Source organism: Diceros bicornis, chromosome 5 (assembly GCF_020826845.1).
Source record: "Diceros bicornis minor isolate mBicDic1 chromosome 5, mDicBic1.mat.cur, whole genome shotgun sequence".
NCBI lineage: Eukaryota > Metazoa > Chordata > Mammalia > Perissodactyla > Rhinocerotidae > Diceros > Diceros bicornis.
The window spans coordinates 68,366,316-68,394,041 of NC_080744.1; the positions used below are offsets into that span (position 1 = coordinate 68,366,316).

Sequence of the window (27,726 nt, forward strand, 5' to 3'; positions counted from 1 at the left end):
CTCTTCAGGGCACAGCCCGGGCTTCCTCCTCCAGGAAGCCGCTATGTTCTGGCCCTCCCTGAGCCCACCCCTCCCACCCTGTCCACCTCTACCTGGGCAGGCAGGTTCCAGCGGGGCTCCTCCCTCTTGGGTTCCCAGGGCCAAGCCTCCTCCAAGGAAGGCCAGATGGTCCCCGCCCACCCCACCCCAACCTCAGGGAGAGTCCTCTGAACCAATGGGGTGGGGGTGGACGAGGGGAGGAAATGGGGCTGCCAGCTTCTCCTACCCAGAACTTGACCCTTGCTTCACACCTCCCTCTCCCTGCCAAAGCCCAGCAAAGGAGAATGCCTCGATGTCCCTCTTTTGGCCTTCCAGGAGGACTGAGCATTCTTTTGCACCTGCTACGCGCCAGGCACTGTGATGGCTGTAATAAATTACAATAGTAACAATAACGTCAGCTTGGAACATTCGTTCGGCACCTTCAATAGCCAGCCCCACATGCTAGGCAATTCAGTCATAACCACCGTTATCAAAGCACAGTCCTAACGGTCAACATTTATTGAGCATTCACTGTGTGCCTGGTGCTGTTCTAAGAGCTCTGCCATACTGGTGACCCTTTGAAAAGAAGCCTTGGTCAGCTGCACTGTTCTGACAGGTCCTAACTCAGGCAGAGGAGTGGGGGCTAGGCTGGGGCCTCTGGCTGGCCGCGTCCCATGGATGCAGGTAAGGACGGGAAATGGGGCAGAAATGAAGACGGGAAGTGGGGCTCTTGGCAGAAAACAGGCTGCAAGCTCCCCCAGGCCTGGCTCCATACTCTCTGGGGTCCATGATCCCACCCTGAGTTAGACCAGGTGGATGGACTTGCACAAGTTCCTTGGGGGCAGACACAGTCACCACCTCTGCCCTCCCTCCTTCAGTTCATGGGTTCTGTCCCCAGACTCTGGGGTTCTCAGGGCAGATCATGGGGCAGAGGGGCTGAGGTCCTGAGGCCTGGAAGCTTCTTGGGGTCCCTGGGCTCTGCCCCAGCCACCTGTCCAGGTGCTACACCCATAAGGCAACCTTTCAGCAGGGCTGACTCAGAAGGGGCCCTTCCGCCCTGAGTCACCACCTTCCAGGAGTGCACAGGCTCTGCCAGCCTCGCCCACCTGCCTGCTTGCTCAACAGCCCTTTTGATCAGGCTCCACCTTCCCCAACAAGACTTGACAGGGTCCCCCTGCCTGTCTCTGGTTCCTGGAGGTCTCTGCCCTGACCAGCATGTCTGGCAGCCCTGGCCCACCCACACTTGCTCTGATGTCTCTCTAGGTGCCAGGAACCCCACTGCTGAGAGATGCATCCTTGGCATCTGGACGGATTCCGAGCCTCCAGGAGGCCCAGCTCTGCCAGTGAATTGCTGTGTGATTGTGGCAAGTCACTCCTCTAAGGTTGGGACTCAGCCCCCCAGTTGAATGCAGGGTTCTATGGGTGGGTGGGTGGGTGGGGGGTCACCTCTGGCTTTGCTCTACTCCTTGCCCCTGAAGGTTGGGACCTGGTGAGCCCTGCAGTGGTTAGACCAGCTGGCAGAGGAGGTTCTGAGGAGCGGCTGTAGTGGCAAGGGGAGGCTGAGCGTGACGGGTTCTGGGTTGGCTCCCCCTCTTGTTCTATTTAATCAACTGGTGGGCCCCCACATATGATTTGGTAAAATTGTTCTGTCCGTGGGGCCCTGAGCAGACAGACCCCAGGTGTCTGGGTGGGAGGGAGCCATGGGTGAGCATGGAGGGAGAGCTCTGAAGAGTCTGGGAGGGACAGATTAAAACTTGCTCCTTAGAAACTTAGGGCCTGGTCTGCCTGGGCTCTGGAAGGGATCTAGGGGCCACAGCAGCAGTTGGAAGCCCAGCCAGCGCCCGAGAGGGATGAGGGAAGCCGGAGGAACCAGAGGGGGGACCCAGGAAGGGTGGTCTGGGTGGGATTGGCCATTAGAGACCTCTTGGCCAGTGGGAAGGGAGGGGATCTATTCTGGCAATGGAAGTTTACTGAACATCTACTACGGACATAGCGCTGGGCCAGGCCGGACCCTGCCCTGATGGAGCACACAGCATTGAACTGTGTTTACTACAAGGTAGAAGGCTGGGGCCTCTGCCCAGGCTGGGGGCCTCAGCCACCTGGGAGGTAGGGGAGTCGGGTGCCCTGAAGGCATTCCCAGCACTGGGGCAGCACACAGGCTGGGGGCCACAGCCAGCATTTGTTCTGGGGGCAGAAGGGACAGTCAGTGTGGCAGCCTCAGTCTAGCCTCTCTTGCTTCCCACCCTCCACAGGATGGAGAGCTCTGGGAGGCCCATCCCCTCCTCCTGACCAGGCCTGGGGGGTAGCCTGACAGACAGCTTCTCCCTCCTCCTCTGCTGCCTGCTGCTGCTCCCCCGTGGGGGAGACCTGATGCACTGATTGGTGACCTTGGCCAGACACGTCCCTTTGTCCTTCCCTCTGCAAGGGAGACCCAGACAGGTAGGGAGGGGACAGAGAAGGAAAGACAAGCTGGACTGCAGAAGGCAGGGTGTAGGGGGCTGCTGCACTTTCCAGGGACCTGTCTTTGGAAGGTAAGGGTGGGAGTGGGCTTCCTGCAGACCCTCCCCACTGGATCAGACCTGGCTGCTGGCCTCGCCCTCCTCAGCTTCAAAGTCATAGACAATCCATCTAATTTGGGCCTTCAGGACCCCAAGACTGGATCACTTGAGTCCTTTGAGACCTCACAAGGCATCAGAAGCAAGCCTCGGGTTTAGCTCCAGGCTCTGGGGTAACAGAGCTGGCAGTTCCCAGGTTGGGGGCAAGGGAGCTCCTCCAGCCCCCAGCTGAGGCTGTGTTTGGGTAGAAAACTCCATTCTTGGCCACAGATTGATTTAACCAAAGGCTGCTTCCGTCTTTAGGGGCTTCTAGAACATCTGAAATGTGAAGGAACTCAGCACAACCCACCAGCGATCCTGGTGGCCACAGGGGCCCTCTTAGGAGCTGGCACCTTTTATGAGGACAGCAGCTGTCAGTTAAACATTGTACCTTATTGCACTGCGGATGGAAATGTGACCAGGAGGTAAGTTGGGCATGCTCAACGTTAGCTGCTACATGGCTGCCCTTTCCAATGGAAAGACCCAACATTCTCCAAGGAGAGAAGGAAGCAGCCAGAGCCAGCTGCCCTCCCACTCTGGGCTTCCCCTCACCAGCCAGCTCACACCGCCGGGTTAGGGCTCACACATGGTGTGGTAGGTACTCACTGGCATGTCTGGGGCTCTTCAGGAAGGGTTGGGTGGATTCTATCTGCATCTCCCACAGCATTTTTGGCACAAAATGCCCTTGCCAATGCCTGACTAATCCTAGCAGTAACTACACAGGGATGGTGTTAACTATGAGAGGACCTCAGGGAGGATGGGGGCTGTGGAGAGAGGGGTCCAGCAGGTCTGGTTCCCAGCCCGGCTCCACCCACTTGCCAGTGCTCCCTCACATGTTACGGCCAGGAAAAGGAGACCCAACCAGAGAACTCTAGGAGGCTGGCCACGTACCTCTATCTCTTTAAGATCCGTAATCTTCGGGGCCCAGACGAAGATGCCAGCACCCCTGGCAGTTCCCATTGGTCAGGAGAGGTTGGTGGGGGGTGGGGCGGGCTGTGGTAGGGAAGGACCATTTCTCTTGTTTCCTATTGGAGAAGGATGGATCCAGCTCCGTGGGTTCCACAGCTGCCATAGCAACTCCACTTAAAGGGCCAGCTCCTAGAATGAGGAGAGGGGCTCAAAGAGAGCTCCTTCTCTAGCACCTAAGAGGCTAAATCACTTAGAGGGGCGGACAGGCTTGAGGTGGGCAACCCGTGGACCTAGTGATCTGAGCCCCTCTGGCAACTCCTACTATGCTCCCACTGTGGGGTCACTTCCCAGCTCTGCTGATGTCAGCCTGGGTCCCTGGATGAGCAGGGCGTCCCGCCCCTTGGCTCAACATGGCCCGCTCCTGGGACTGTGGGAGGGCCACAGGCGAGGAGCACTTATCTCTGAAGTTTGTGTGCACCTGTATGTGTTTGTGTGTGTATTACATAGGCAGGTATTTATCTCTGTGTTGTGTGTCTGAAGGTCTGAAGGTGCACAGCTGTGTGCACAAGTGCACATTGTGTGTGTGTGTGTGTGTGTGTGTGTGTGTGAAGGAGGGTCAGAGGCTCCCAGACATTCCTGAACACTTGTACACAGGTTGGCTCCCATCCTCAGTGCCTGGGAGGAGCTGGCTCCTTAAATGAAGGGGATGGTGAGCTATTTTGTCAAGTGGTTAGCAAACCCCTCAAACCTTGGGTGCATATCTGAAATCTGCAAGGGATTTACATAAATCAAGTCCCCACATCTAGAGTGGGTTCTGACCTTGGTGTGCTAGTGAAAGACCCTCTCCCGGGTCCTAGCAGAGCTGCTGGCACAACGCCTGGGTGCCAGCCCACTGTCCAGCAGAGGCTTAGAGGAGTTGGAGCAGTGTCAGCCGGGGCCAGCTCACTCAGGGCAGGGCAGGCCAGGCTGTGTGGACAGAGAGGGTGTCGTCAGTCCTCCGGGAAGGACTGGGGGAAATCGGAGAAGAGGCGAGATCCTGCCTGGCGGGTCTGGCACCCTTGTCTCAGCTTACACTCCCGGGGAAACTGGTTGCCCTGGGTGGAGATTGGCCCCAGATATCAGGGCCCCGAGGATCCAGCCCTGAGCTCCTGGGAGAGGCAGGGCAGAGCGTAGGGTGTGGCCTGGAGACACGCTTGGCAGGGCCCCTGTATAAGCCTGGGCTGGGGGCTGCTGGAGAGATCAGGCTTGTGAAAGAGAGCTGGGGCCAGGATTGCGAGCTCCGAGGTCCTGTGTGGAGGAATCTCTGTGGGGGTCCCCACCTCTGGGCCCTGGCCACCCACCTTGAGGAGAGCGTGGCAACAAGAGCTGGCTGGGCCTCGGGGGTCTGGTCCACTCAACTACTGCTTTGCTATGTGGACAAGCCTCTTCCCCTCTCTGGCTCTCAGTCCCCTTTATCCTCCGGGGGCCCTTTCAGCAGGATTCTGGGTTTCCTGCTGAAACTTCTGAGTGAATGAAGGAGGATCTAGGAGGCTGACTGCTGAGAGTGAAGGGCATCAGGGGAAGGGTGGTCCAGGGGCAGCATGGGGGAAGAGAATCTCCTCTCTCGCTCTAGTCCTGGCTCATGTTACAGATGTTGAGGCACAGGGACAGACGAGGTCAGCTGCCACAGGCTGGCTGGGGCTCTCCACCCTCAATCTGGCTGTGTTCAGGCCCCTGTCCCCCCATTCCTCCCAGAGCTCAGACACCTCTCATGCTGCTTTTCTTCTGAGGACTTCAACCTATTCCCAGGGCCCGGGGTATCCCCTGGGACCCAGAATCTGTCTCCACTGCCCCCGACCCTGGGACATCCTCAAAAAGGAAGGGGCCCGAGTGTGACGGCTCCTCAGCAACTCACAGAGGGCCTTCTGGAGATGCTGTCTCAAACCCATCTCCATCCGAATGATGGACTCTCAGGCCAGGTACAGGGAGAGCTGGCTTTTCAGAGTCCTTGCTGCTTCCTTGGCCTTTGAACAGCAGCACCCTGTGTCCTCTTGTTGCAAGGGTGGAGACCAGCAGAAATCTTCCTTGTGACAATCCCCAGGGAGCAGAGGGGAGGCACGTGTGGCGACCCCTCGCAGCCTCCCTGTCAGCACCACGTCCCAGCCTTGGGATCCTCAAGTCCTCCTCACTCTCCTCACCTTTGCTGCTCCAACCTCTTGAGAGGTGGGTGGGGAGGGACGGACTGTGGAGGCCAAAACTCAGGGTAAGAAATCTCAGGCTGGGACCTTGAACATCTCCTGGTTTCATTTTTTTCTTTAAGCTCCTTGGAGAGGGCCTAGCTTGTGTCCCACAGACTGGCCAACTTGCCCACACAGGTGGGGGCAGAGGAGGTTTGGAAGGCCCCAGAAGGTGGAAATTCAGGGCTCGCGTGGCCCTGTCCACCCTGTTGGCTGAGGCCCAGCGGGATGGCCTGCCCCAGGGGAGTGCAGGCCAGCGTGGATGAGGGCCCAGTGCATGGTCAGACAAACAACACACAGCTGTTCAGAACCTCCAAAGCACCATTTATCCAGGCCCCATGGAGCCGAGTCCCCAGACGCCCACCCCCCAGTCCTTGGGGAACACAGGCCCTGCAGCAGCCCTTGGCCTGAGACCCTGCGTGCTCCCCAGCCCAGTCGGCTCCTGGGCCGCAGACCCATGCTTGCCTAGCCCTAAGCCCATCCAGATGGGGCCTGGGAATGAACTAGCCTCAGACCCTCCTCCATCCCACACCCGCAGGGGTTCCATCAGTCTGGGCTAGCTCAGCACTGTGTTAAATAGCTTCCTTGCAATCCCCCTTAAATAAACCCATCCCCAGAGCAACCCCCGCACCTTGCACCCTGAATATATTATTCTACTGGCTTGTGCCTTCCAGAGAGTAGAGAGGCTCTCTCCTCCCGCCCTCCGCTTCAGGAAGTACCAACCTCCTACAAAACCAGGGGAAAAAGTTTTCGTCTCAACCCCAGGGCCGAGATGAGGGGAGGTCTGGCTTGGAGGGGAAAAGCCAGGAATCCCCGTCTGCCCCTCCCCTCCCTCTCTTCTTGCCCTCTCAGCAGCCTGGGTCAGGTGTGACTTACCCAAGGTCACAGACCCAGGACCCAGAGTCCTGACCCATCTAGGAGGTGGCTCTGGTTTTGACAGCCCAAACCAGCTCCAGGGCAGGGCCCTGACTCGGAGCTTGCCTCTGGCATCGGCCCCCTTGCAGTTCTCCGGGCACAGAGGGAGCCGGTGAGATTCCAGCTCTTGACTCCCCTCCGCCCTGGACCCCTGGACTTCCTCCCAGTACCCTCCACCCCTCGTGTCCCCAGGTCTCCCCGGCTCTGGGGATACTCAGACAGCACCAGGGCATGGGAGCAGTGGGGCCGGGGCCTGGGCAAGCCTGTCCCTGGCCCGATCAGCATCTGGGCCCAGGCCAGGCCTCACACCCAGTACTGGCCGTTCTTGAGGGCAGGGTTGGGTGTCCGGCAGAACTGCAGCAGCTCTGGGTCGGGCTGGCCCCCTGGCGGGGGCCCCTGGCCAGGCACGGCTGTGAGGGGGATGGCCTGGCCGGGCTCTACCTTGCGGAAGGTCTCCGAGTCGCCCGCCAGGCCGTTGCGGGGCTTAGCGGTCAGCACCTGGACGTTGTGTTTGCCCGTCTTGTTGCGTTTGCGGAGGTAGAAGAGCAGGGGCAAGATGAGTGCCAGGAGCAGCAGGACCAGGCACACAGGGATGATGACACTGAACATGTTGGCCTCAAGGAAGCCCAGGAAGCCCCCGCTGGCCACGGTGGGCACGGGGCTGGAGGCTGCTGGCGGCTCGCTTGTGGGGGTGCCACTCTCTGGCTTTCCTGCTTCTGTCCGAGCAGCCTCAGGGAGAGAGAGCAGGGCCACGCTGTAGGGCCGGGCTGCATTGTAAGGCTCAGTGGCAAAGTCCAGCGAGGCCACAGCAGGTGGGACACCCTGTGCCCACAGCTCCAGAGTGAGACTGTCCCCTGTGGGGCCAGGGGACATACCCTCTGGCCTGCCCACCTCCAGCCCCAGCCTTCCATCCTCAAGGTCCTGCTGAGTGAACTGCTCCACAAGCTGGCCGCCCCTGGGCTCTGTCCTGGCCCGGGGCACACGGACCACACGGCCATGCTGGGGTCCTGCCAGGAGCCGGAAACGGGGCACACTGCCCGTGCGGTTGGCCAGCTCTCCTGCATCTAGGACGGTGGAGTCCAGGCGCAAGGTGGCACCCTGGGGCCATGGCCCTCCTGCCCACACATGTAGCAGAGCCCTCACAGTGACGTTCACTGTGGCTGATGCGTTGGCACCCCTGGCCAGTGCCAGGATGCTGAAGTGGTCGTGAGAGGAGGAGAAGTTGGTGAAAGCAAAGACCACCTCCCCCTGATCTACCTGGAGCTGGCTGAAGGCTGCGGCAGGCTGCCCAGCCACCAGGAGATGCCCGTACTGGGGACCCTGGGTGAGGCGGTATGCTGCGTCAGGCTCCTCCCGATCTGAAACGACCTGGAGTTGCTGCCGGCTCAGTGAGGAGCGCCCTAAAGCTTGGGGTACCTCTAGGGGTGCCCGCAGCTGCACCTCGATGGCGGATGGCAAGACATCCACGGCCAGGGACATGGGCAGGGGTGGACTGGCCCCATCTGACACGCTCAGCTGGAAGATGCCTGCCACACTGCTCCCATTGGCCACGAAGGCCAGCCGCCCAGCATCCACATCGGCCTGTGTGAAGTGGGTCACAGGCCCAGGGCTGGCCCCCGCCAGGCTCAGGAAGCCGTTGTGGGGTGCCCGCTGCACCTCGTACTCGATTTCCCCAGGAGCCGAGTCTGGGTCCACCACACTCAGCTGGGCCCGGGAGACGGGGATGCGGGAGCCCCGGGTGAGCTGGAGGGGGATGGAGGCCTGTGGTTGAGGCGGCCGCTCGTTCACATCCCGCACTGTGATGGAGAAGGCCTCTGAGGTTTGGGGTCCCCCCACCGAGGCCCCTGCTGGCCCTTGGAGGTGGGCACGGAAGCGGAAGCCATCCTGCTGGGTGCCCCCGCCTCCATGGGCGTATACCAGCTGCCCTGTGGCCAGCTCGGACTGCAGGAAGTGGGGCCGCCCGGCATGGAGGGGCTCCTCAGACACCCACAGCTGGCCCCGGGTGGGGAACTGTGTGATTTGGAAGAGCACATCGTGCTCTGGGCGCTGGGGTGACGGAACGCTGGCCAGGAGGTTGGAGGCGTCGAGGGCAGCTGCGGTGATCTCGGCTCGCTGGCCTTCGGGGACCCAGAGACCTAGGGGTGGGAGACAGACTATGAAGGTCCAGTCCACTGAGGGAAGAACCATGGACCCTAAGACCAGGCCCCCAAGGCAAGGTTGTACCTCCTCCCTCAGACCAAGTACCCCAGGATGGGGCTCAGGGTCCCCAGCAGGATAAGGACCACGTCTCCCTCCTGACCTCAAGGCCTCCCCACTCACCCACCCGTCCTATAACTTCCCAGGTCCTAGGGGCTGACGTGAGCTGCTGACCCTGGCCTTGTGTCCCCTCCCCCGTGGGCCTCTCCCAGTGTCCCCTCAACTTTGCCAGCCCTGATGCTGTTCACCTTTGTTCCTCCAGAGGCGGCTGGGGCGCTGGGGACAGGCAGTCTCGAAAGACACAGCCACAGCAAGGGTGGCGGCCACATCAGGGGCAGGGGGCGAGGACAGCCGGAGCTCCAGGGCGTCGTGGGCCTCCCAGAAGGGCTCAGGGGGCATGTCGTGCTCATACAGAACATTCCCAGCATACACCTGTGGGGAGACCCCATTGTTGGGATGAGAGGCAGGTCCAGCCCAGGAGCCCCGTCCCAGCTGGCACTGGCAATGCCTGCTCCGGTCTCCCTGACAGCCCCTCGGTGCCCAGCCTCACTCTCGGCTCCCCCGGCTGTGCCCACCTCTGTGTCTGTAACCGTGCTCTCTCTCACTACCTCAGTGAGTTGCCTTTAGGCAATCACGTGGCAGTGAAGAGCCGGGCTCTGGAGCCAGATGCCCATCAAATGCCGGCTCTGCCGCCTTGGGCCAATCACCTCATCTCTCTGAGCCTCCGGGGAGAGAGAAACTCCATCCGTGTTTCTCTCAACCACTCCTACTACCTCTTTTCTTTCTCCCACGGCATCAATTTCCCCCAAAATGGATCATCTCCGTCATTATGAAACTATGCTATTCTTCCATCTTAAAAAACTCTTGACTTCACTTTTTCCAACAACATTTGCCTTCCCTGCTTTTTGCTCTTCTTTGCAGCAAAACTCCAAAAAGAATAGACCGGGCTCTCCTCCGGTGCTGTCCTGAGCACACTCCACCCTGGCTTTTGCTCCTGTGATGCCATCAAAACCAGTGGCCTCCATGTCGTCAGATCCGTGGTCAGTTCTCGGACCTCATCCTGCTCACCTGCTCAGCAGCGTTTGACGCAACTGAGCATTCCTTCCAGAACACACCGGCTGGCTTCCAGGACGCTCTGCTCTCTTGGCTTTCCTCCTACCTCACTCGTTGCCCCTTCACAGACTCTCTTGTTGGTCTCCCCTCTTCTCCCCAAAGTCTACGCTTGGCCTTGAGATTCTTCTCTAGCTACAGGCACTCCCCACCTGCTCTGGACCACTCTCTCGTCTTCAAATGCCTATGACGCCCCTATTTGGATCACCAGCCCGGACTGCTCTGGCCTGAACTCCACACTCATATATCCACCTGCTGCCTCGGCAGCTCCACGTGGATGTCTAAGGGCCTGTCAAACTCAGCCTGCCCCAGACGGACTCCGGCCCAGCCCACCTCCGGAGTCTTCTCACCACAGATGCTGACAGCTGTGTTATTCCAGTGCTCAGGATAAAACTCTGGAGTCATGGCTGACCCCTCTCCTTATCTCACATACCATCACTTCTGGCCTGAATTGTTGTGATAGCCTCCTAACTGTGTCCCAGCCTTGGCCCCCTGCCCCCTACAGTTTGTTCTTAACACAGAAGCCAGAGTGAGCCTTTAAAAATGTAAGTAAGGTTATGTTACTCTTGCTCAGACAGTGCCATGGCTCACCATTTGACCACAAAGACCTTGCTGGCACCCCATTACCCCTGCGATCTCACCTCCTACCACTCCGGCCACACGTGCTGTTCTCTAGGGCAGTCTGCATGTAAAACACCAAGGAATATTCTTTATTTCCATAAAGAAATAAGTTCCCTCCCCCTTCTAAGCCAAATGTGTCCTCTTGGCTTATCTTTTGTTTTCCCCTTTAAGAGACACAGGCAACTATTTTCCTTCTCAGAAAAACAGGACTTGCGCAATAGTAAGATGGACACTCCTTAGTGTGAGGCGACTCTCGGAGCAGTGAGGCTCTGGTGACCTAGGGGCACTGCCCCTTCTAAAGGGGGAGCCATACTCGGTCTAAAGGGGGAGCAGAGCCCTGTCGAGAGGGGTGGCTGCTCCTCAGCTGATTGATGTAAGAGGGAACACAGGCCTTTTAAGAAACTGGAAATCAGGTTTTTCGGTGAAATCTTCTAAAGGTTATAGGTTGACCGTTAATTAAAAAATATTAAACGGATTGTGCAGGCCAAATAAAACACATCTGTGGGCCAGCTGTGGCCCATAAGGACTGCCAGCTGTAACCTCTGGCCCAGGCTGAAGGGTGGGCAGGAAGGAAATGGAGACCCCTGGGAGTGGGGGTGGGAGGCTGGGGCCTGGGCACAGGAGCGCCTGTGGGTGGGAGGTGTCCGGTTGGGGGTGAGACAAATCATGGCAAGGATGGAGGGGTCCCTGAGCTTTGGGAGCAAGCAGTGTCCTCTGGTGAAAGAACTCTAGGACCAGCAGTCAGAAGGTGTAGTCCTAGTTTCGCCTCTTACCAGCCATGTGCTCTGAATAAAGTCATCTGACCTCTGTGAGCCTCAGTTTTCTTATCTGCCAAATGGGGACACCTGATCCCTGTCCCACTCAGCTCAGAGTACTGTGGGACAGTGGTGCTGTCAGACACTCCCCAGGCCTGCCCTGCCCCGTTCCCCAAGGTGGGGACATGTCTCTGCCATGAAGCCTCCTCCCAGCTTCCCTGGGTGGCACTGCCAGCCTGGTCCCTTTGTGGCCACTCAATCTAGTCCTTGAGATTGCTGGGGGGTGGGGGGAGCACTGTCAGGGGGGGGAGGGGCCCTGAGGCCCAGTCCTGTTCCCTCTTCCTTCCTGGGCGTCCAGTGACAAAGGCTCCCAGGGACTCAGGGCGCACAGCTGCTGCAGCCACCAGCCTGCTGAATATGTCACTGTGGGGAGGGGCCAGGAAGGGGCCACAGCAGAATCCAGGCCTGGGGGATGTTGATGTGAGAGACCCAAGCAACCTTTTCCCACATCGTTAAAGCCACCTCCTTCCCTGATGCCTGAGAGCTCCCCACCAGCTCTGCTTTCGGGGAGAACCAACACCGCCCTGGCACCTCCTGTTCTCAGAAGGGGCGTTAATTTTAAGTGATGGCTGCTGGCGCCACTGGCACAGTTAGCACAGAGAGCTCGTGATCCCAGCAGCCTAGCAGTCTGCCTCTTCCCAGGGCTGAGAGTTCTAGTTTTCACTGGTGGCCTCTGGTACACTCTGGGACAGCTATGCCCTGATGCCGCCTTGATGGACGGATGGCAGCTTCACTCCCAGCTCTACCTACTCAGCTGTCTTCTGTCCACTCATCTGCTCCCAGGATCCTCTCTGCTTCTTGTTGGCCCCTGACCTGAGCCCCAGGCTCACACCTCTGCCCACAGGCCCAACAGCTGCCTTCATCTAACTCCATCGCCCTGAACCTCACCAGCCACTGGGGTCTACTTGTGACCCCCACACAGTGCATCCTTTCCAGCCCCTAGGGTCCAATTGCAGCTTCCTTCTGGAAGCCAAACCCCAGGACCCGATCCCTGCTCTGGGCTCCTGCAGCCCCTATCTGCATTCTCCTCCCTCCCCCTGGAACACTAAGCCCCATTTGCCCTACCAGCCTGGTGGCTCCTGGAGGGCAAGGCATGCGGGGTCTGGACCATGCGGGCCCAGGGAGGGTCTGCTGCCAACGAAGCTAGAGCTGGCGCCGGTGTCCACTTGTGTGTCCACAGCAGAGTGGGCCGCCCAAGGCTGGGTGGTCTGAGCGGTGGCTGTAGCGAGCTGGGCCCTTACCTCGGCCTGAGTGAAGTTCACCAGGGCCTCCTCAGGGCTGCCCTGCTGGGCGTGGAACAGCCGGCCAAGCTGGGGACCCCGCACTACGTGGTAGAACAGGTGGTGGGGGTCGGTGCCCGTGCTGGAGCTGGCTCTCAGGCTCTGGCTGCTGAGCGGCTGGACAGACCCTGCGAGAGGCAAAAGGGGCCTGTCAGCCTTTGACCAGGAGCCAGGGCAAGGGCTGTGACCACTGGAGAGGTAGCATGGCCCTGGTGTGCCACCCTCGCTCAGCAGACCCACCTGGGCAGACGGTCAGCGTCCGGCTGCCCTCCAGAGAGAGGAGCAGCTGCTTCTGGGCCACCACACGGAAGAAGTGTCCGGGGGAGGTGTGCTCGCCATCGGAGAGGCTGAAGTGGAAGCCTCCGTCCAGGGCTCCTGAGGACGGGGGTGGCATTGGGTCTCGCTGGCCCAGGCTGGTGCCCCATCCTCAGGGCATCCCCACCTCTCAGCACCCACCTCCATGTGAGAACAGCACGAGCCCGCCGTCTAGCTGGGCCTGTGTGAAGCTGTGGACCTCAGTGCCCGGGGCCGCCTGCAGCACTACCCGTCCGTTGCTAGGCTGCTCGATGGTGTAGACCAGGTCCTCGGGCCCTGAGTCGCTGTCTGTGCCCCTAAGGGCCTCTGTAGGGATGGGCACAGTGGCCCCCTCCCACATCTGGGGATAGAGGCCCGTGAAAGTTCTGCCCCCTCGAAGCTTACCACCCCCATTCCTCCCTGGCCCTGGGGCCACCATCAGGGCTCTGAGCGCACTGCAGCTCAGGCCCTCAGCTGGCGTCGAGGGCTGTGCCATTCTGGGCCCCCTACCCCATTCACCTTCCAGTTACCCCAGGGCCCCACGCCCAGGCTCCCTGCTCTCCATCTGCCCTAATCCTGCTGTCCCTCAAGGCCAACTCATGTCCCCCTACCTCAGGAAGCCCCCAGCTCTCACCCTCACCAGGCTCTCAGCCCCCAGAGACCCTCCCTCCCCTGACCGACAGTGCTGCTTAATCTGGCCCTGTCCCACTGGCAGGGCAGGCGTCTCCCTTCAGACCCTCCACAGTGAGTGTGGGCAGGGGCTGGGCACACTAGGGGAACGATGAGTTATGCCAGCCCAGGATACTTAGAAATTGGCTCCCCTTCCAGGTGAGGGACGGGGTGGGAGGCACGGAGAGCTGGAGAGGCTGATGGCTGGCCCCCGTCCCGCAGCACTGAAGCAGCACTGCGACCAGGGCCCATGGGTTCCCAGTGAAGTCACCAGCCCCAAGCAGGTGGGTGAGGGGTGCCCGGGTGTGGGCAGCCCCTCTCCGTGCTCAGAGTGAAGGGGAGCCCCCCTCAGGCCTGTCACCTGCCAGTGGGGCAGGATTCCATTCCCAGGGTCCTATTACACATCCTACAGGGTCAGCAACTTGTGGGCAGTATTGGGAAGGGGATCCCATATCTGGAAAACAGCCCTCTGGGAGTCCTGGGCTTCTCCTCCAGCCCCAGGCTGACCCCAGCCAGAGCTCCAGAGGGAGGGCCACAAAGTATGGGGGCGGGGCTTTAGCGCTGGGCTTCTGGCACAAACACGGTGGACAGCACCACCTGGTGGCTAAGATGCCACACAGCACCACCCACTTGCAGTCCCAGGGCAGCCCTTAGCCTGTACCCCACGCATCTGTCCGCCTCCCCACGACTGGGCCACTCCCCATGGGCACATCCTATACCACCAAAGATGCCCAGTGCCCCATGTCACAGACAGCCCAAATCAGCCCTCTTTTGAAGCCTTCCACGGCTCCTGCTGACTCAGAGGGCACACCCCAGAAGTCAGCATTCAAGGCCCTGCCCATCTGCTATCTTCTTTGTTTTGTTTTGTTTTGTTTTTTTGTGAGGAAGACCAGCCCTGAGCTAACATCCAATGCCAATCCTCCTCTTTTTTGCTGAGGAAGATTGGCCCTGGGCTAACACCCATGCCCATCTTCCTCTACTTTATATGGGACGCCGCCACAGCATGGCTTAACAAGAGGTGCATTGGTGAGCGCCCGGGATCCGAACCGGTGAACCCCAGGCCGCCGCAGCAGAGCGCGCGCCACTTGCGCCACCGGGCCGGACCCCCATCTGCTATCTTGCTGTGTGGCCTTGGTCAACCTACACCCTTTCTGTTCCACCAGTAACTACTTTTGTGACTGTGGGGAAGTTCTATCACCTGTATCTGGGCCTCAGCTTCCCCCTCTGCTGAATAGGGGCACCACTGCTCTGCAGTGGTATAAGGTGCAGGGGCTGGGGGAGCCAGGCTGTGGCCTTCACTTTCTGAGGGTGGATGTGAAGCTTAACTGTTCCCCACCTGGAGTCTACCCTTAGGGACTTGAAAGAACTTTCTTCATGAGTTCTGGTCCTGAGCTATAGAAAAAGCCTCCTGCTGATGGTGAGTCCAGGGAACAGCAGGGCCAAGCGTGGCCATTCACAAGGCCGCCTACTGCAGTTACAAGTGTCCAATGACACAGCCTCACACCTGTGTTCTATTTTCGGTGTAATAGCTCTTCCTTCTTCCCAACATCCTAGTGAGGCATGTGGCAGTGCCCCCATTTTACAGAAGAGGAAACCGAGGCTCAGAGAGGGGGAGGTATGTGCTGGGCCTCTCTCTGGGAGAAGAGGTGGCACGTGGCCCTAGAATGTGCTCACCTGCAGGCCTGTGTTTGTGGTGAGGATGGGGGGTTGGTCGTTGACAGGCAGGATGGTGATGGCGAAGGCCACAGGATGGCTCTGGCGGCCCATCTCTGAGGCATTAGCGACTAGGACGAAGCTGTCTGTCAGCGTCTCGCTCCCGTCGTGCACATAGCGGATCAGCTGCTGTTCCACCTGTGGGCAGGCCCAGGGCTGCAGGGCAGGCCTCAGCAGGCCTGAGACCCATGGTGGGTCTTCACGCCCTGCCTTTGGGTGTGGGAGGAGACTGACTCCTTCAGATGTGGGGACAATCATTTCTCCCAGAGTGAAGGAGTGAAGCAGTGAAGGAGGTGGGGACAATCATTTCTCTCTGCCCGGTGAAGAAGGAACGAGATGAGCTATCTAAAGCAGAGGTGCTCCATAAATGTGGGCTCCCTGCCTCCTCTCTGTACATACCACCAGACTGGGGCTCCCCCCATTGCCCCAGAGCTGGGCTGCACCAGGGCCTCCCTGACAGCCTTACCTCTCTCCAGGAGAAGGCGCCGAGGGTCCCGTCCTGAGGTCCTTCCTCTCTCCGCAGGGCGCCGTGCTGGGGAGGCTCCAGCACCTGCAGGCTAAGGCCCGGAAGCATTGGGAAGTAGGGCCCAGTGATGCGCAGCAGAGGAGGGGCCAGGGTGCGGGTGCCGCCCTCAGGGACGCTGAAGTTCTGTGCCTCCAGTGGGACGGCAGTGGGCAACACTTCCAGCTCCACGAGGACGCCCTCGAGGGGAGCACCCAGGCCTGAGGTCACGTCCAGGGAGAAGGCATCACTCCAGGCCTCCGGGCGGGAGTGCAGGTACAGGACCCTGCCCGCATCCACCGCCTCCTGAGAGAAGCTCTGCACGGGGTCCAGGCTGGGTGCCTCGGCCGCCGTGGTGCCGCGAGACAACGTCACCAGGTAGCCGGCGCTTGGTGGGGTCTTCACCGAGAACACAATGTCCGCCGGCAGTACTGCCTCCTGGGCTGCCTGGTTAACAGAGCGTCACGGGTACCCACTGGGGTCACAGAGGGCGGCCGTCCTGGCCTCTAAGACAGACACTTCCTCGGAGATGTACACATTCACACATCCTCAGATTCAGTGACACAGACATTCAATCTCACCCCACACCGATGTGTGGACAGAGACACACACATACGTCCCACACCTACCTACACATGCATGCACACACACACACAGGATGCCTCTGTCCCCACTATTGCCATCTTTCACCACCAGAGGGCGCCCCACCCCTCTTAGTGGCACAGACTCCTACACTATGGGCCCTATGGAGCCTGCAGACCCAGGTCCAGACCAAGGGTGGCTGGTGCTCCCTCACCTGATGGTCCAGCTACAGAAGGCTACACACCACCCCCAAACTCACATTCCTGATTCTGTGCCTTTGCCTGGACTGTTCCCTCTGCCTGGAATACAGTCTCCCCATTCTCTGCTATTGAAACCCCGGACTCTTCCAAGCCTGCGCTCCACGTCACAGACAGCCCAAATCAGCCCTGTTTTGAAGGCTTTCATGGCTCCTGCTGACCCGAAGGGCACTCCCTAGAAGTCAGCATTCAAGGCGCTGCCCATCTGCTGTCTTGCTGTGTGGCCTTGGTCAAGTTACACCCTTTCTGTTCCACCAGTAGCTACTTGTGTAGGGCAAAGACTTCGTGACATCAGACACGTGTAGGCACAGTCTGCCCACAAGTCCAGACAGCCAGAACCACAAGAGGCTAAGAAACTGGCAGTAAGGAGAAGAAAGCCCAGAGAGGATAAGGGACTTGCTTGAGGTCACACAGCCAGTCAGTGGGCCTGCTGTGTGGTTGCTCTCTGAGGTTCCTGGGTGGTCAGCAGACCTCTCCAGACCCTGAGTCCTCATCTGGAAAAAGAGCTGAGGACACGGGAGACTGCGGGGCAGCCAAGCCTCACTCTAAGGCCTACAGTCCTCAGAGTCTGTACCCATGAACACCCTCCAGAGAACTTTTTGTTATTAGAATACAGATTCTCGGGCTCACCTCAGAGATTCTGTCGTCTGGGTGGGGCCCAGGAATCTGCATGGTTAGCCACAGCATGTCCATACGTGCACAAGCCACGTGGAGGCACACACACAGGCAGCAGTACATACAACCAACCCCCTAGAAACCCTCAGGCACACAACACACACATGTAAAGGTGTAGGCCCAAGGCATGTACACACACCCGAGCCGGGAGCCACCACAGGCACAGCTCAAAACATCCGAGCACGCGCGGCATGACGGCTGGCTGGAAAGGCCCCCTTACCTGGCCCATGCCTCTGCTCACGCCCCAGCCCCTTACCTCCAGCTGGTCCCTTCTGATCTCAGCCGCCTCCCCCTGGAAAACGTAGATCTTCTTGTGCTGGACCAGGCGCAGTGGGGCCAGTGGCCCTTCTAGGGCAATGGTCACTTGTAGGGTGGCATCCGTGTGCACAGGCCCTGCCTCCACAGAGAAGGCCAGGGTATCACGGGGGCTGAGGCTGCCATTGTGGCTGTAGAGAATGGCCCCATCCAGCAGGTCCTGCTGGGAGAAGGCTGTGGCAGGCTGGCCGTCCCGGAGCAGCTGCCCCCAGCGTGGGCCGGCCGTGACACGGTAGTGGACTTCATCCCCACTGCGAATGTCTAGGTTGGTGTCCAGGCGGAGCACGGCTGTGTCAATGGTACCCTGGCCTCCCTGTGGGACCACAAGGTTGGAGCCATTGGCTACACGGAGGTAGGGCTCCGAGGCCTGCACTTCGAGCAGCGCGGTGGCCTGGTGCTGCCCGTCGGAGACCTGCAGCTGGATCCAGCCACGGTCGGCCCCTGAGTGCACAAACAGGACTCGCCTCTTCCTGAGGTCCTCCTGGGTGAAGCGGTAGATGGGCCGTGTGGGCTCATGCACAGCCACAATGCTGCCGAAGAGGAGGTCCTTGCGGGTCAGCACCAGCTGAGCATCGGCAAAGCCGGAGTCAGCGTCGCTGAAGGCCACGTCGTCTGTGGTCAGCAGCCGCCGCCCGCCTCGGGCCACGTGGAAGACGCGGCTGATGGTCTGCACGGGGGCGTGGTCATTCACGGGCTGGATGGCCACGCGGAAGACGCCTCGTACCTCCTCCCAGGCCATGCCACCACTGCCCTCGCCCTGGCGGGCAGCCACAAATGGGATGTCGTCTTCCGTGGTCTCGGAGTTGTCATGCTGGTAGACCAGTCGGCCGTGCAGCAGGTCCTCGTTGGTGAAGGATGTCACCATGGCACCCTTGTCCTGCAGCCCCCGCCAGGCCAACCTCCCATGGCGGGGCCGCTCCATGACCTCATAGAGGTAGCTGGCACTGTTGAGACTCTTGACAAAGAGGTGGTCGGCAGAGAGAATGCCCTCGCCGCCCTCGGGCACTGAGAGGAGGACGTTGGTGAGGACGGGAGCATCCGGGTCACCAACGATGTGGATGGGGAAGGTGTAGAGTGGGGAGAAGTGTGGCGGAGCTGTGACGCGGAAACGGAAGACGTCCTCGACTGCCTCCGAGGCACGTGCTGTGGCCCCATAGGTCACCCGACCGGCCTGCAGGTCATCCTGGGTGAAGCTCTGACCGTCTGACAGCCGCGTGCCCTGTAACCGAAGATTACCCTTCCTGGGGGCCTGAACCACCTCATAGTGGAAGACGGTGGGGCTCGGGCCCACCTCCTCCAGGGTGGCCTCCAGGTGGGCTGTGGTGAGAGTCTCCTGCTGGGTGTTCTGAGTGTGCAGTGGCTCTAGCCGCAGCAGCCACACGGTAGCTCTCTGGACCGTCACGGGGAAGGACAGGTTGCTCAGGGTCTCCTGGCCCACCTGCACCTCCAGGGCCAGGTTCTCCACAGTGTCCTCGGTGCGGTGCTCTGGGTCGGTGCTCAGGTACCTCACGCGGCCCTGCTCCACATCCCGCTGGTGGAAGGCCTGTGCGGCCCGCCACTCGGCGCCCTCCGCCCCACCTGCCCCCTGCTTCTGCAGCTCCCCGAACTGCAGGGCCCCGGAGATGCGGAACAGCACGCTCACATCCTGCCCCACAGCGTTGGTCTCCACCGACAGGTTGGTGGGCAAGACAGGTGCGGCGGAGCCCTGGGCCAGGCGCAGTCCCGTGTTGTGGCGGATTCGAATGGCCGGCCGGACAGCCACCACCTTCAGCGTGGCTGGGGGGCTGGCTTGCAGCCCGTCGCTGACCCGGAAAGTCAGGTCCTGGGCAGGCCCCCCGCGGTGGACGTAGACTAGGCTGCCTGCCTCCAGCTCCCGGCAAGAGAACTCGGTCGCTGGCTCCCCAGGCTGGTCTCGGCGCTCCACGGGGAGGCTGGCGGGGGCGCCAAGGAGCTGGAAGGTGAGGCCCTCGCAGGCGGAGTCTGGGTCGTAGGCCTGGAAAACCTCGGGCCCCAGCGGCTTCTGAGTGTGTTCCAGGATCACCATGAGGCTGCCGTGCGGGAAGACAACACGGGGCGGGTCATTGACAGGGTTGATCTGGACAGGCAGAAGGTAAGTTTGGCCCCTCCGAAGGCAGGAGGGCACGGGCCCCCGAGTGGTCACTGACACCTCCAGCACCAGCTGGTCGGAGGTGTCTTCGGAGCCATCGTGGACGAAGCGGGCCTTGCGGTTCACCACATCCAGGAGGGTGAACATTTTCCGCGTCTGGGCGCCCGGGATGTCCAGCTCTAGCTCGCCGTGGCGTGGCCCACGGCTCACGCTGAACAGCACCTGGGACTTGCGCAGCTCCGCCTCGCTCAGGTCCAGCGTGGGCTGCACGTGCCGCCACTCAAGCCAGGCTGTGCCACCCTCGGCCACCACCAGCGGGCTGACGGTCAGCAGCTGGGTGAAATTAGCAAAGACAGGAGGCAGCCCCGGCTCAGGCACGCACGGCTCGGGCAGCTCTATGGCCGGCCACGCCTCAGGCGTCAGGGTGGAGAAAGCTTCGTATGGGCCATAGGCGTCCTCCTCATACTCGTCTTCTTCAAGCCTGCAGCCGGCCGCCATGTTGCGAGTCAACAAGGCTTCCCGGAGCCCCTGCCTCTGGCCATTGACGCTGAGGTCCTCCATGCAGCCCAGCAGGGAGATGTTGGCAGCCCCTGGTGCCAGGCCCAGGCGGTGTTCCTGGAGGTGGCGCGAGGCCTCTGCGTCCAGCCCCCCGAGGAGGAGACTGCCGTGGGGCTCCAGGTAGCTGAGGACCCCACGGTTGGAGGTGCGTGTGGGGTACTGGTCCACGGAGATTTCCAGCCGGTTGGCATCCACGTGGATACTGACCTCATGGGGCTGCCCATCGGCCACAGGCATGCTGTTGTGGAGCAACACAGTGCCCTGGCCCTTCTCGACCACAGCCCGCAGGTGGCCCTCAAATATGTCCACATAGATGAAGTCCCCATGCCGGCCCCCTGCCTGGAAAGCCAGGGGCGCCTGCCGGCTCCATGTGGTGAGCGTAAACTCCAGGGTGCCTTCATCCTGCGTGCCCCAGGCAGGGAAGGCAGCCAGTGAGTGGGGCCCAGAGAAGCCCAGGGCCACGTCATCACCGGCAGAAAACTCTTCAGCACAGCCCTCATGCACGTCCGGGGTCAGTGGCCGGAGGAGGCTGCGGCCATTGAGGGTGGCTGCGTGGAGGCAACCCCTCAGGGGTCGGCTGGTTCCCCTCAGGTAGGGCAGGCCAAGGCTCCCAGTGCCCCCCATGAAGAGCCCGTAGGGGACCTCCAGAGGGGCTTCCGGGACCGGGGCTGAGGTGTTCAGGAACCCGTCGACTGACAAGGAGGCCCAGCTGTCTGATATAGTCAGCCCCACAGTGTGGAGGACGGAGTCGCTCAGCAGCGTCTCTGCCGGGGTCTGCAGCCTCAGCTCCTCCTGGCCTAGGACAAGTCTGACCTGCGGAGAGACAGGGGAATGGGGGATGGGGGCAGCACTGTGAATCCATCACTTCTGCTGTAAGAGCACAGTTGGTCCCCTACACTTGGGGTCCCCAGAGCAGAGGGCCTAGGACAAGGGCTTCTCATGCCACCCTCTCTCCTTCCTGCCATCTCTTTATCATCCCCCAAACACTCACCAGTGATCTCTGTGCCAAGCCTGGACGGGCTCCGAGGACCCTGATGTGAATCAGACGTGGTCCCTGCCCACCAAGAACTGACTAGTATAGCAAGATGCTTTCCTAGAGATTCAATCTGGATTTTTTTATTCGTCCTCTCCTTTCGTGGCTGAGAGGTGCCAGAAAAACCACCTTGGAATTCAGAAGATTCCATCCCTGGAATAATGGGCACATGGGACTCCCCTGATGAGCCCCCCTAAGTAGGGCAAAACACCTTGGGGTCACCGAGGCCGCCAGGCTCACTGTTCAGGGACAGGGAGCCCAATCAGCCGCTCTGTGTTCTGAAGGTTTAGTAAAGAAAAGCTCCCTGACCTGGGGTGAGGGGAGATCCTTGGGGAGAGACGAGGGACGTGGTTCTGTCTCTGTGACATTGACACGGGAACTAGCTCTGGTGCGGTGCTCCCACAACCAGATAGCAGGATGGCAGAGTACAGGAACTGAAAGAGCAGAGTGCTAAGAACCGTGACCTTGGGAGTCCAAGTGCGGAGCCCCTCTCTGGCGGTGCGGCATGACTGTACCTGGCAGAGAGGACGAGCACCTGCACCAGGCTGCACCAGGCTGTGCTCAACAGTGACACCTTGTGGCAGTGAGAAGCAATGGCAGCAGCAGATGGACTGATGACGCCCGGGCCATACAGTCCTCTCCCCACTGGGGTGTGGAAGCAGATGGTTCCCCCGAATTTGGACTAAGACCAAACTTGGGTTCTCAAACTCTTCCTGGTTAGGAGGAAGCCTCAAGAGAGAGCCAGAAGACTCCTTGCTAATACAGCCTGTAGTGACTTGAAGGATGAAACGGAAAAATGAGGAAGCTGTGGCAGTACTGGTTGTTACCACTGTGGACAGAATGGCGACACAGGGTGACTGATGCTATGCAGAGGGAGGCACAGGGGGTGCTGGAGCCCAGGAGAGGGGACCCAGCCCAGGTGAGCGCCAGGGGACACTTCCTGGAGGAAGGGAGGTCCACGCTGAGCCTTGAAGGACAGGCTGGAGTCAGGCAGGTGCAGGGAAGGGGTGAGGCAAGCACCAGGCAGAGGGAGTGTGGGGAGCAGAGGCCTGGCAGCAAGAGACAGCAAGAGGCCACAAGAGACCACAAGAGACCACAGGGAACTGAAAGCAGTCCGTGCGGTCAGAGCACAAAGGGCCAGCTAGGGGTTGTGGTGAGAAGTGAGGCTGGAGAGTGGGAGGGCAGAGCCACTTCATGGGCAGTCACAAGTTCTGGGATGCTGTGGTCCACTCATGGTGGAGGACCGCAGACCCCAAGGTGAAAGTGACTCGCACAAGGTCACACAGCGGTTGGGGGCCATTCAAAGCTAGAGAAGGAGTCCAGCAGGGAGATGTCACTAACCTGCAGGCGGCCAGAGCGGAGCTGCAGGAGGAGGTGGTCAGCGGGGCCTGCCGCCAGGAGAAGCAGGGCCTCGGGCTGGGACGTGGAGAACTGCAGCTGTAGGTCTATGTCGGTCAGAGCTGTGGCCATCGGCACCTCCAGGTGGTTCTCCCCGTAGAAGGAGGCTGCGTGAGAGAGGAGGCTGGGGTCAGGGCTCGGACTCCTGCCTGGAGGAGGAGAGGTGCTGCAGGGCGGACGGGTGGACTGCAGGGAGGGGCTCTCATGCTGGCGCACCCTCACGGTTCTCTTACATGGCGCTGGCCCGTGGGCCTCTGCCAGATGCCAGCACCTGCTTGGTCCTGGCCCCAGAAGGCACAGCCTCACCTTGTGCCCAGCCCAGACCTTGGCTCTGAAGGAGACCAGACCCAGCAATTTCAAGCAACTCAGATTTCCTCCTCAGAGGTTCCTGGGGCCAGGGGCCTCTGCAGCTCTGCCTCTCCTCCCCTGGTCCCCAGAGGAACCGCCACCCTGGCTCTGTCCTCTCCCTGGCCCAAAGGGAAACTATCACTGGCCTGATCACCCGGCCTGGTGGTCCCAGTCCCCAGGAATGGAGTTCCAGGAGAACCACCCCTCCCCCAAACCGATCCCCGCTAAAATTCCTTCTCCTAAGTGCCCCTATGGTTTGGCTTCTGGGCAATGCTTTCCACGCCATGCCCCACCTCCATGGTTGGCTGGGACCACAGCTGGGGCCTGGTAGTGGTGCTAAGACAAGCAGCCCACCGATCCCTGCTTCTCTCTTGGGCCATGCTCCCAGCTGTCTTTGGGGGTGGGAGTGGCAGCTTGTTGGCCTGAGTCCACCGAGGAGGAAAGGCTCTGAGGCCAGATGGAGACCACGTGCAGTGTTGGACCCAAAGTGGGCCAAAACTTCTTCCATCACCCCGTATTGCTTCCTGTGGTAGAACTATTAACGGTCCCCAGTGAGTGGTCAGATCTGGCCCCATTGTTTCCACCACGGCCAGGGAGCCAGGGATGACAACAGCTGAGCTCTACAGGCCTGGGTCTGAGGCTGCAGACAGGCCTGGGAGGGGCTGAGGGTCTGCTGGGCAGGCCAAAGAGGGCCTCCCAAGACAGCAGGCCATATCTGGGGTTTCCCAAGGTTAGTGGTGACTGTGCAGGCCCCTTTTGTCCCACACTGGGACACCTCTTCTTTTTAAGTTGCCACTCCCTCCAGGCAGTTTCTCAAAATTAGCCTCCCTTGACCTCCAGCCTGCCGCCACAATTTCTGGTCCATTCCTTTTGCGGAGATTAGAGCCAAATATAACTTTGACTCTGCCTCCCAGAGGTCCAGGGCTGGAGGGGGATGGACAGGAATGGTTATAAAGTGATTCATCCCTGTTGGGTTTCCCTTAAAGCCTGTGTGGGTGAGTAAAGGCTGCTGGCCTTGGTAGGGATGACCTGGCACTAGGCACACATGGGCTGGTCCCGGCCAGCCGAGCCAGCTGACATGCGCCTGAGGAAGGAGCATCCGCCACTGGAAGAGCCTGAGACTTGTATGCCCTAAGAGCAGCCAACACCACCCAGAGGGATGTCCAAGCAAGACAATGCTCTTCCCCTCGGGCTGCGTGAGAGCCCCTCTAGTTATGTCCTGTTGTTGCAAGACCAGAACCTTGTCAGGAAGCTAAAGAAATCAAACAAGAACTGCAGAACCAGCTGGGTGGGCACGGCTGAGCAGGCCCAGCACACCACGGTGCCAATGAGGGGCAGACCAGGGGACGGGCAGGTGGCGGGCACCTACAGGGGCACCTGATCTGCGAGGACACTGATTCTTAAGAACAAAATGCAGCACACTAAACTGAGGGCAGGCACAGCACAGAGGGTGGGGGCACGTGGCCCCCAGAGGATGGAGCCACCACCGTGGCAGGCCGGAGCTCACAGCAGCTGGCAAGAACTGACTGATAAATTTGCAGGAATTTTGCAAGCCAGGTTATGTTGCCCAGTGAGAATATTTATACCACGAAAAGAGGCAAACACTACACATTGGGGCTCCCTCTCTCCCAGAGAGCCTGTTGCTAAACATTTACTGGCACACCACCCACGGGGAGGGGTGCCATCTCCCTCCTCTATGTGGGAGTGAGCCCACGCACCCATCTACATTCCCTTTTGCTAACGGTGTATGTAAACCTGCCGGGGCCTGCTCAGGTCAGGGCTCTGGCCCAGGCAGGAAGTGAAGTAGATGGCTGGCTCTAACCACTGAACCACCTGCCTCCAGCCCCCTCCCAGCAGGGGAGAAGAGCAGCCTGTTTGGCCTGGTTCTCCAGACCAGAGTGGGAGGGCGGCAGGAAGCAGAGGTACTTTCCAGAGAGCTGGGGTCTGAATGGGCCCATTGAGGGGCTGGGTCTGCTACTTCCTGTGAGGCTAGGCAGGAAAGGGCTCACACAAGCTGCCTTGTGCCGCTGGGAGCGCACAGGCCAGGCAGCCCCTTTGCCCCATCGGAGGCCTCTGAGGCCTTGCTGGCCAGGGTTTTGGAAACTGTGACAGCACCACTCCCCCTACCTCTGTTTACTGTCTCGGATGGGCTGCAGTTGCAAGAACCCAGAATCCCTGTCCTAGGGCAGGGGGTGGGGGCAGCAGGGCGGAGTTGGAGAGGGGATGCAGGATAAAGAAGTAATGAGCTAGGAGTCAATCCCAGAGGGCTTCCTGGAGGAGGTGAGGATGGTATAGAGAAGCAGAGAAGGAAGGGAATGGGCAGTCCCAGAGGGTAGCAAGGCCAAGTGGGAGACTGGCACGATCCATAGGCTCTGGAAAAGTTGAAGACAGAGGAGTGGAGGGAAAAGTAGCATGGGCCCAGCCAGGCTCAGCACCCTGACTGGGATGCAGAGGCGGTGGGAGGAGGAGAGGAGGCATCACCATGCTTGGAGACCTGCCCTTGACTCCCCTGGGCCAAAAAGATCCATGATGCATCCAACACCCATTCAGGCCCGCAGCAGCTGTGTGTGCTGCCCTCTGGGCCAGCAGAAGGGGCCCAGTTCAGGCTTCAGCGTCACCACTCTGTAAAATGGGCACTCCTTCCTCCTGTCTGTGGAGATTAGTCCTGGAGGTCCCTTCCCAGCCCAGGAGTCTGCTCTCAAATATGAGTGTGCAGAAGGTTAATGATGGGGGCTGCCTGGGTGGTGACAAGCCTTCAGCATGGGGGAGCAGGATGCCCCAAGGGGTCTGGAGGGGCAGGAAGACTGACACACGTATGGGTTTCTCTGCCTGGGATGAGGTATGTCAGTGAGTGTCCAAGGCTATGGAGATGTGTATCTGTATGTGTGCAAGTGTGTGGGTGGCTGCCAGGGATGTATTTTGGGTTTGCGTAAGGCTGTGTGTTTGTGCATGTGCGTGCGTGTGGGCCGGGAGCTGCCAGGACAGAGCAACGATTGTGCCCAGGCCTGTCCTGCCGCTCGGTGCCCGCCCGCCCTGACTTGGCTGGGCCTGGCTCCATGAAAGGGGCCGTGTGTTCCTAGAGGGTTCTCGCCCCTCCTGCCCGGCACCCATCCATTCTAGAGGTTTGCTGAAGGTGGAGAAGTCCCACAGCTTCCCACCCTTCCTGCCGCAAACAGGGCGCTGCTGTCTGGGCCAGGGCGGGGCCGCTCCAGCCCTCTTCCTGAGAGGAGGGCCAGGGGGACAGAAGGAGCCTGTGTCCTTCCCTACCAAGCCCCTTCTCACATGGCGAGATGAAGCCCAGGCCAAAGTCCCCCAGCGAGCCACCCTCTGGCAGGGTACAGGTTGTGCTGACATCTCCTGGCTCCCTGGGGGCACTCTCGGGACATGTATGAATGGGGACCTGGTCTCTGGCCCTGGGGGACGCCAAACATGAGGCTTACTTCCATTGTGACACCCAACCCTCACCTGAGGACAAGGGGTCACTGGGTGGGGAGTGTCTCTGCCCATCAGGCTGCCCACCCCCTCCCAGGCTGGCCAGGGGCAGGGTCTCACGCACGGATGCCCTTTCCTGTCCGGGGGCTGCTGCAGACCCTGCTTCTCCTGGGTCCTCAGAGCCCCAGGGGCTAGCCAGACTGGCTCTCCCATCTCTCCCTCGGCTCTGTCTGGGCGGCTCGGCTACCCTGCTCTCGGCCTCTGCCCCTGCTTGTCCTCATCTCTCCCTGTCTTTGTCTTTGGCCCCCTCCTCCCGCTGCCCGGTCCTGGCTGTAACTGGGAGCACTACCCTGCCCGAGGACAGACCAGAGAGCCAGGCCTGGGGCCTCCTGCCTCCCCAGCCCTGGGCCCCCAGCCCTTGGGTGATGGGTTCCACAACAGCCAAGTTCTCCACTGCCCTTGCCTGCAGTAGGGTGCTTGGTTCCGCTTACCAGACAGACAAACTGAGGCTCCAGAGGAGAAGCAATTCGACAGAGAAGCAGACAGCCGGCAGGCGCTGGCCCTGCACCTGTCTGAGCCCCACCCACGAGGGCATCCCCACCCTCCCCACTCCCTGGCTATCAGTCCCTGGTGCCTCGCTTTCTTCCTCGCGCCACATTCCTGGTCGCCTGGGGGCAGCCAAACAGCTCCACAGCCGGCATGCGTCATGGGCAGCAGCAGCAGCATTCCTGGGTCTCCTGCCGCCTGACTTTATAAGGGAGAAAGTCTGGGAGCCCAGAGTTGCTGGGCAGGATGGCTGGTGGGGAGGGCTGCACCCACAGTTGAGGGTGGTGGTGGGAGACCTGGACGTGCGTATGTGGGGGAGGTACACCTGGTGGTACTGAGACGGAGCAGGAGGTGAGGGATGGGGAGAGAGAGGGAACCCATATTCATTCATTCATTCATTCACTCCTTCACAAATGCAATATGCAGCAATTGAGATGGAAAAGAAGAACCAACCTGGGAGAGAGAGAAAGCCTGAGAAAGATATTGAAACTGAGAATGAGAAATAAAGACCCCTCCTCCACAAAGACTGAACTCAGGATCCAGATCGAGGCCTGAGGAAGGAGATGGAGGAGGAAAAACCAAGAGAGACAGAGAAGGCAGGATGTTGACAGCGAGGGTGCTGC

General features: G+C 60.2%; 1 protein-coding gene across 1 annotated transcript in view; it reads right to left on the reverse strand.

The window, feature by feature from the left end:
- Positions 1–6,009: 6,009 nt before the first annotated feature.
- CSPG4 (chondroitin sulfate proteoglycan 4) overlaps positions 6,010–27,726 on the reverse strand; it is a 36,396-nt gene continuing 14,679 nt past the window's right edge. Inside the window, exons 2-10 of the mRNA XM_058542116.1 lie at positions 22,721–22,884; positions 17,623–21,159; positions 15,817–16,299; positions 15,312–15,488; positions 13,131–13,329; positions 12,915–13,049; positions 12,636–12,802; positions 9,097–9,280; positions 6,010–8,787 (exon numbers count right to left, since the gene is read on the reverse strand). Of these exons, the coding sequence (XP_058398099.1) occupies positions 6,956–8,787; positions 9,097–9,280; positions 12,636–12,802; positions 12,915–13,049; positions 13,131–13,329; positions 15,312–15,488; positions 15,817–16,299; positions 17,623–21,159; positions 22,721–22,884 (6,878 nt within the window). The 3' untranslated portion in view covers positions 6,010–6,955. The remainder of the gene's footprint in view (positions 8,788–9,096; positions 9,281–12,635; positions 12,803–12,914; positions 13,050–13,130; positions 13,330–15,311; positions 15,489–15,816; positions 16,300–17,622; positions 21,160–22,720; positions 22,885–27,726) is intronic.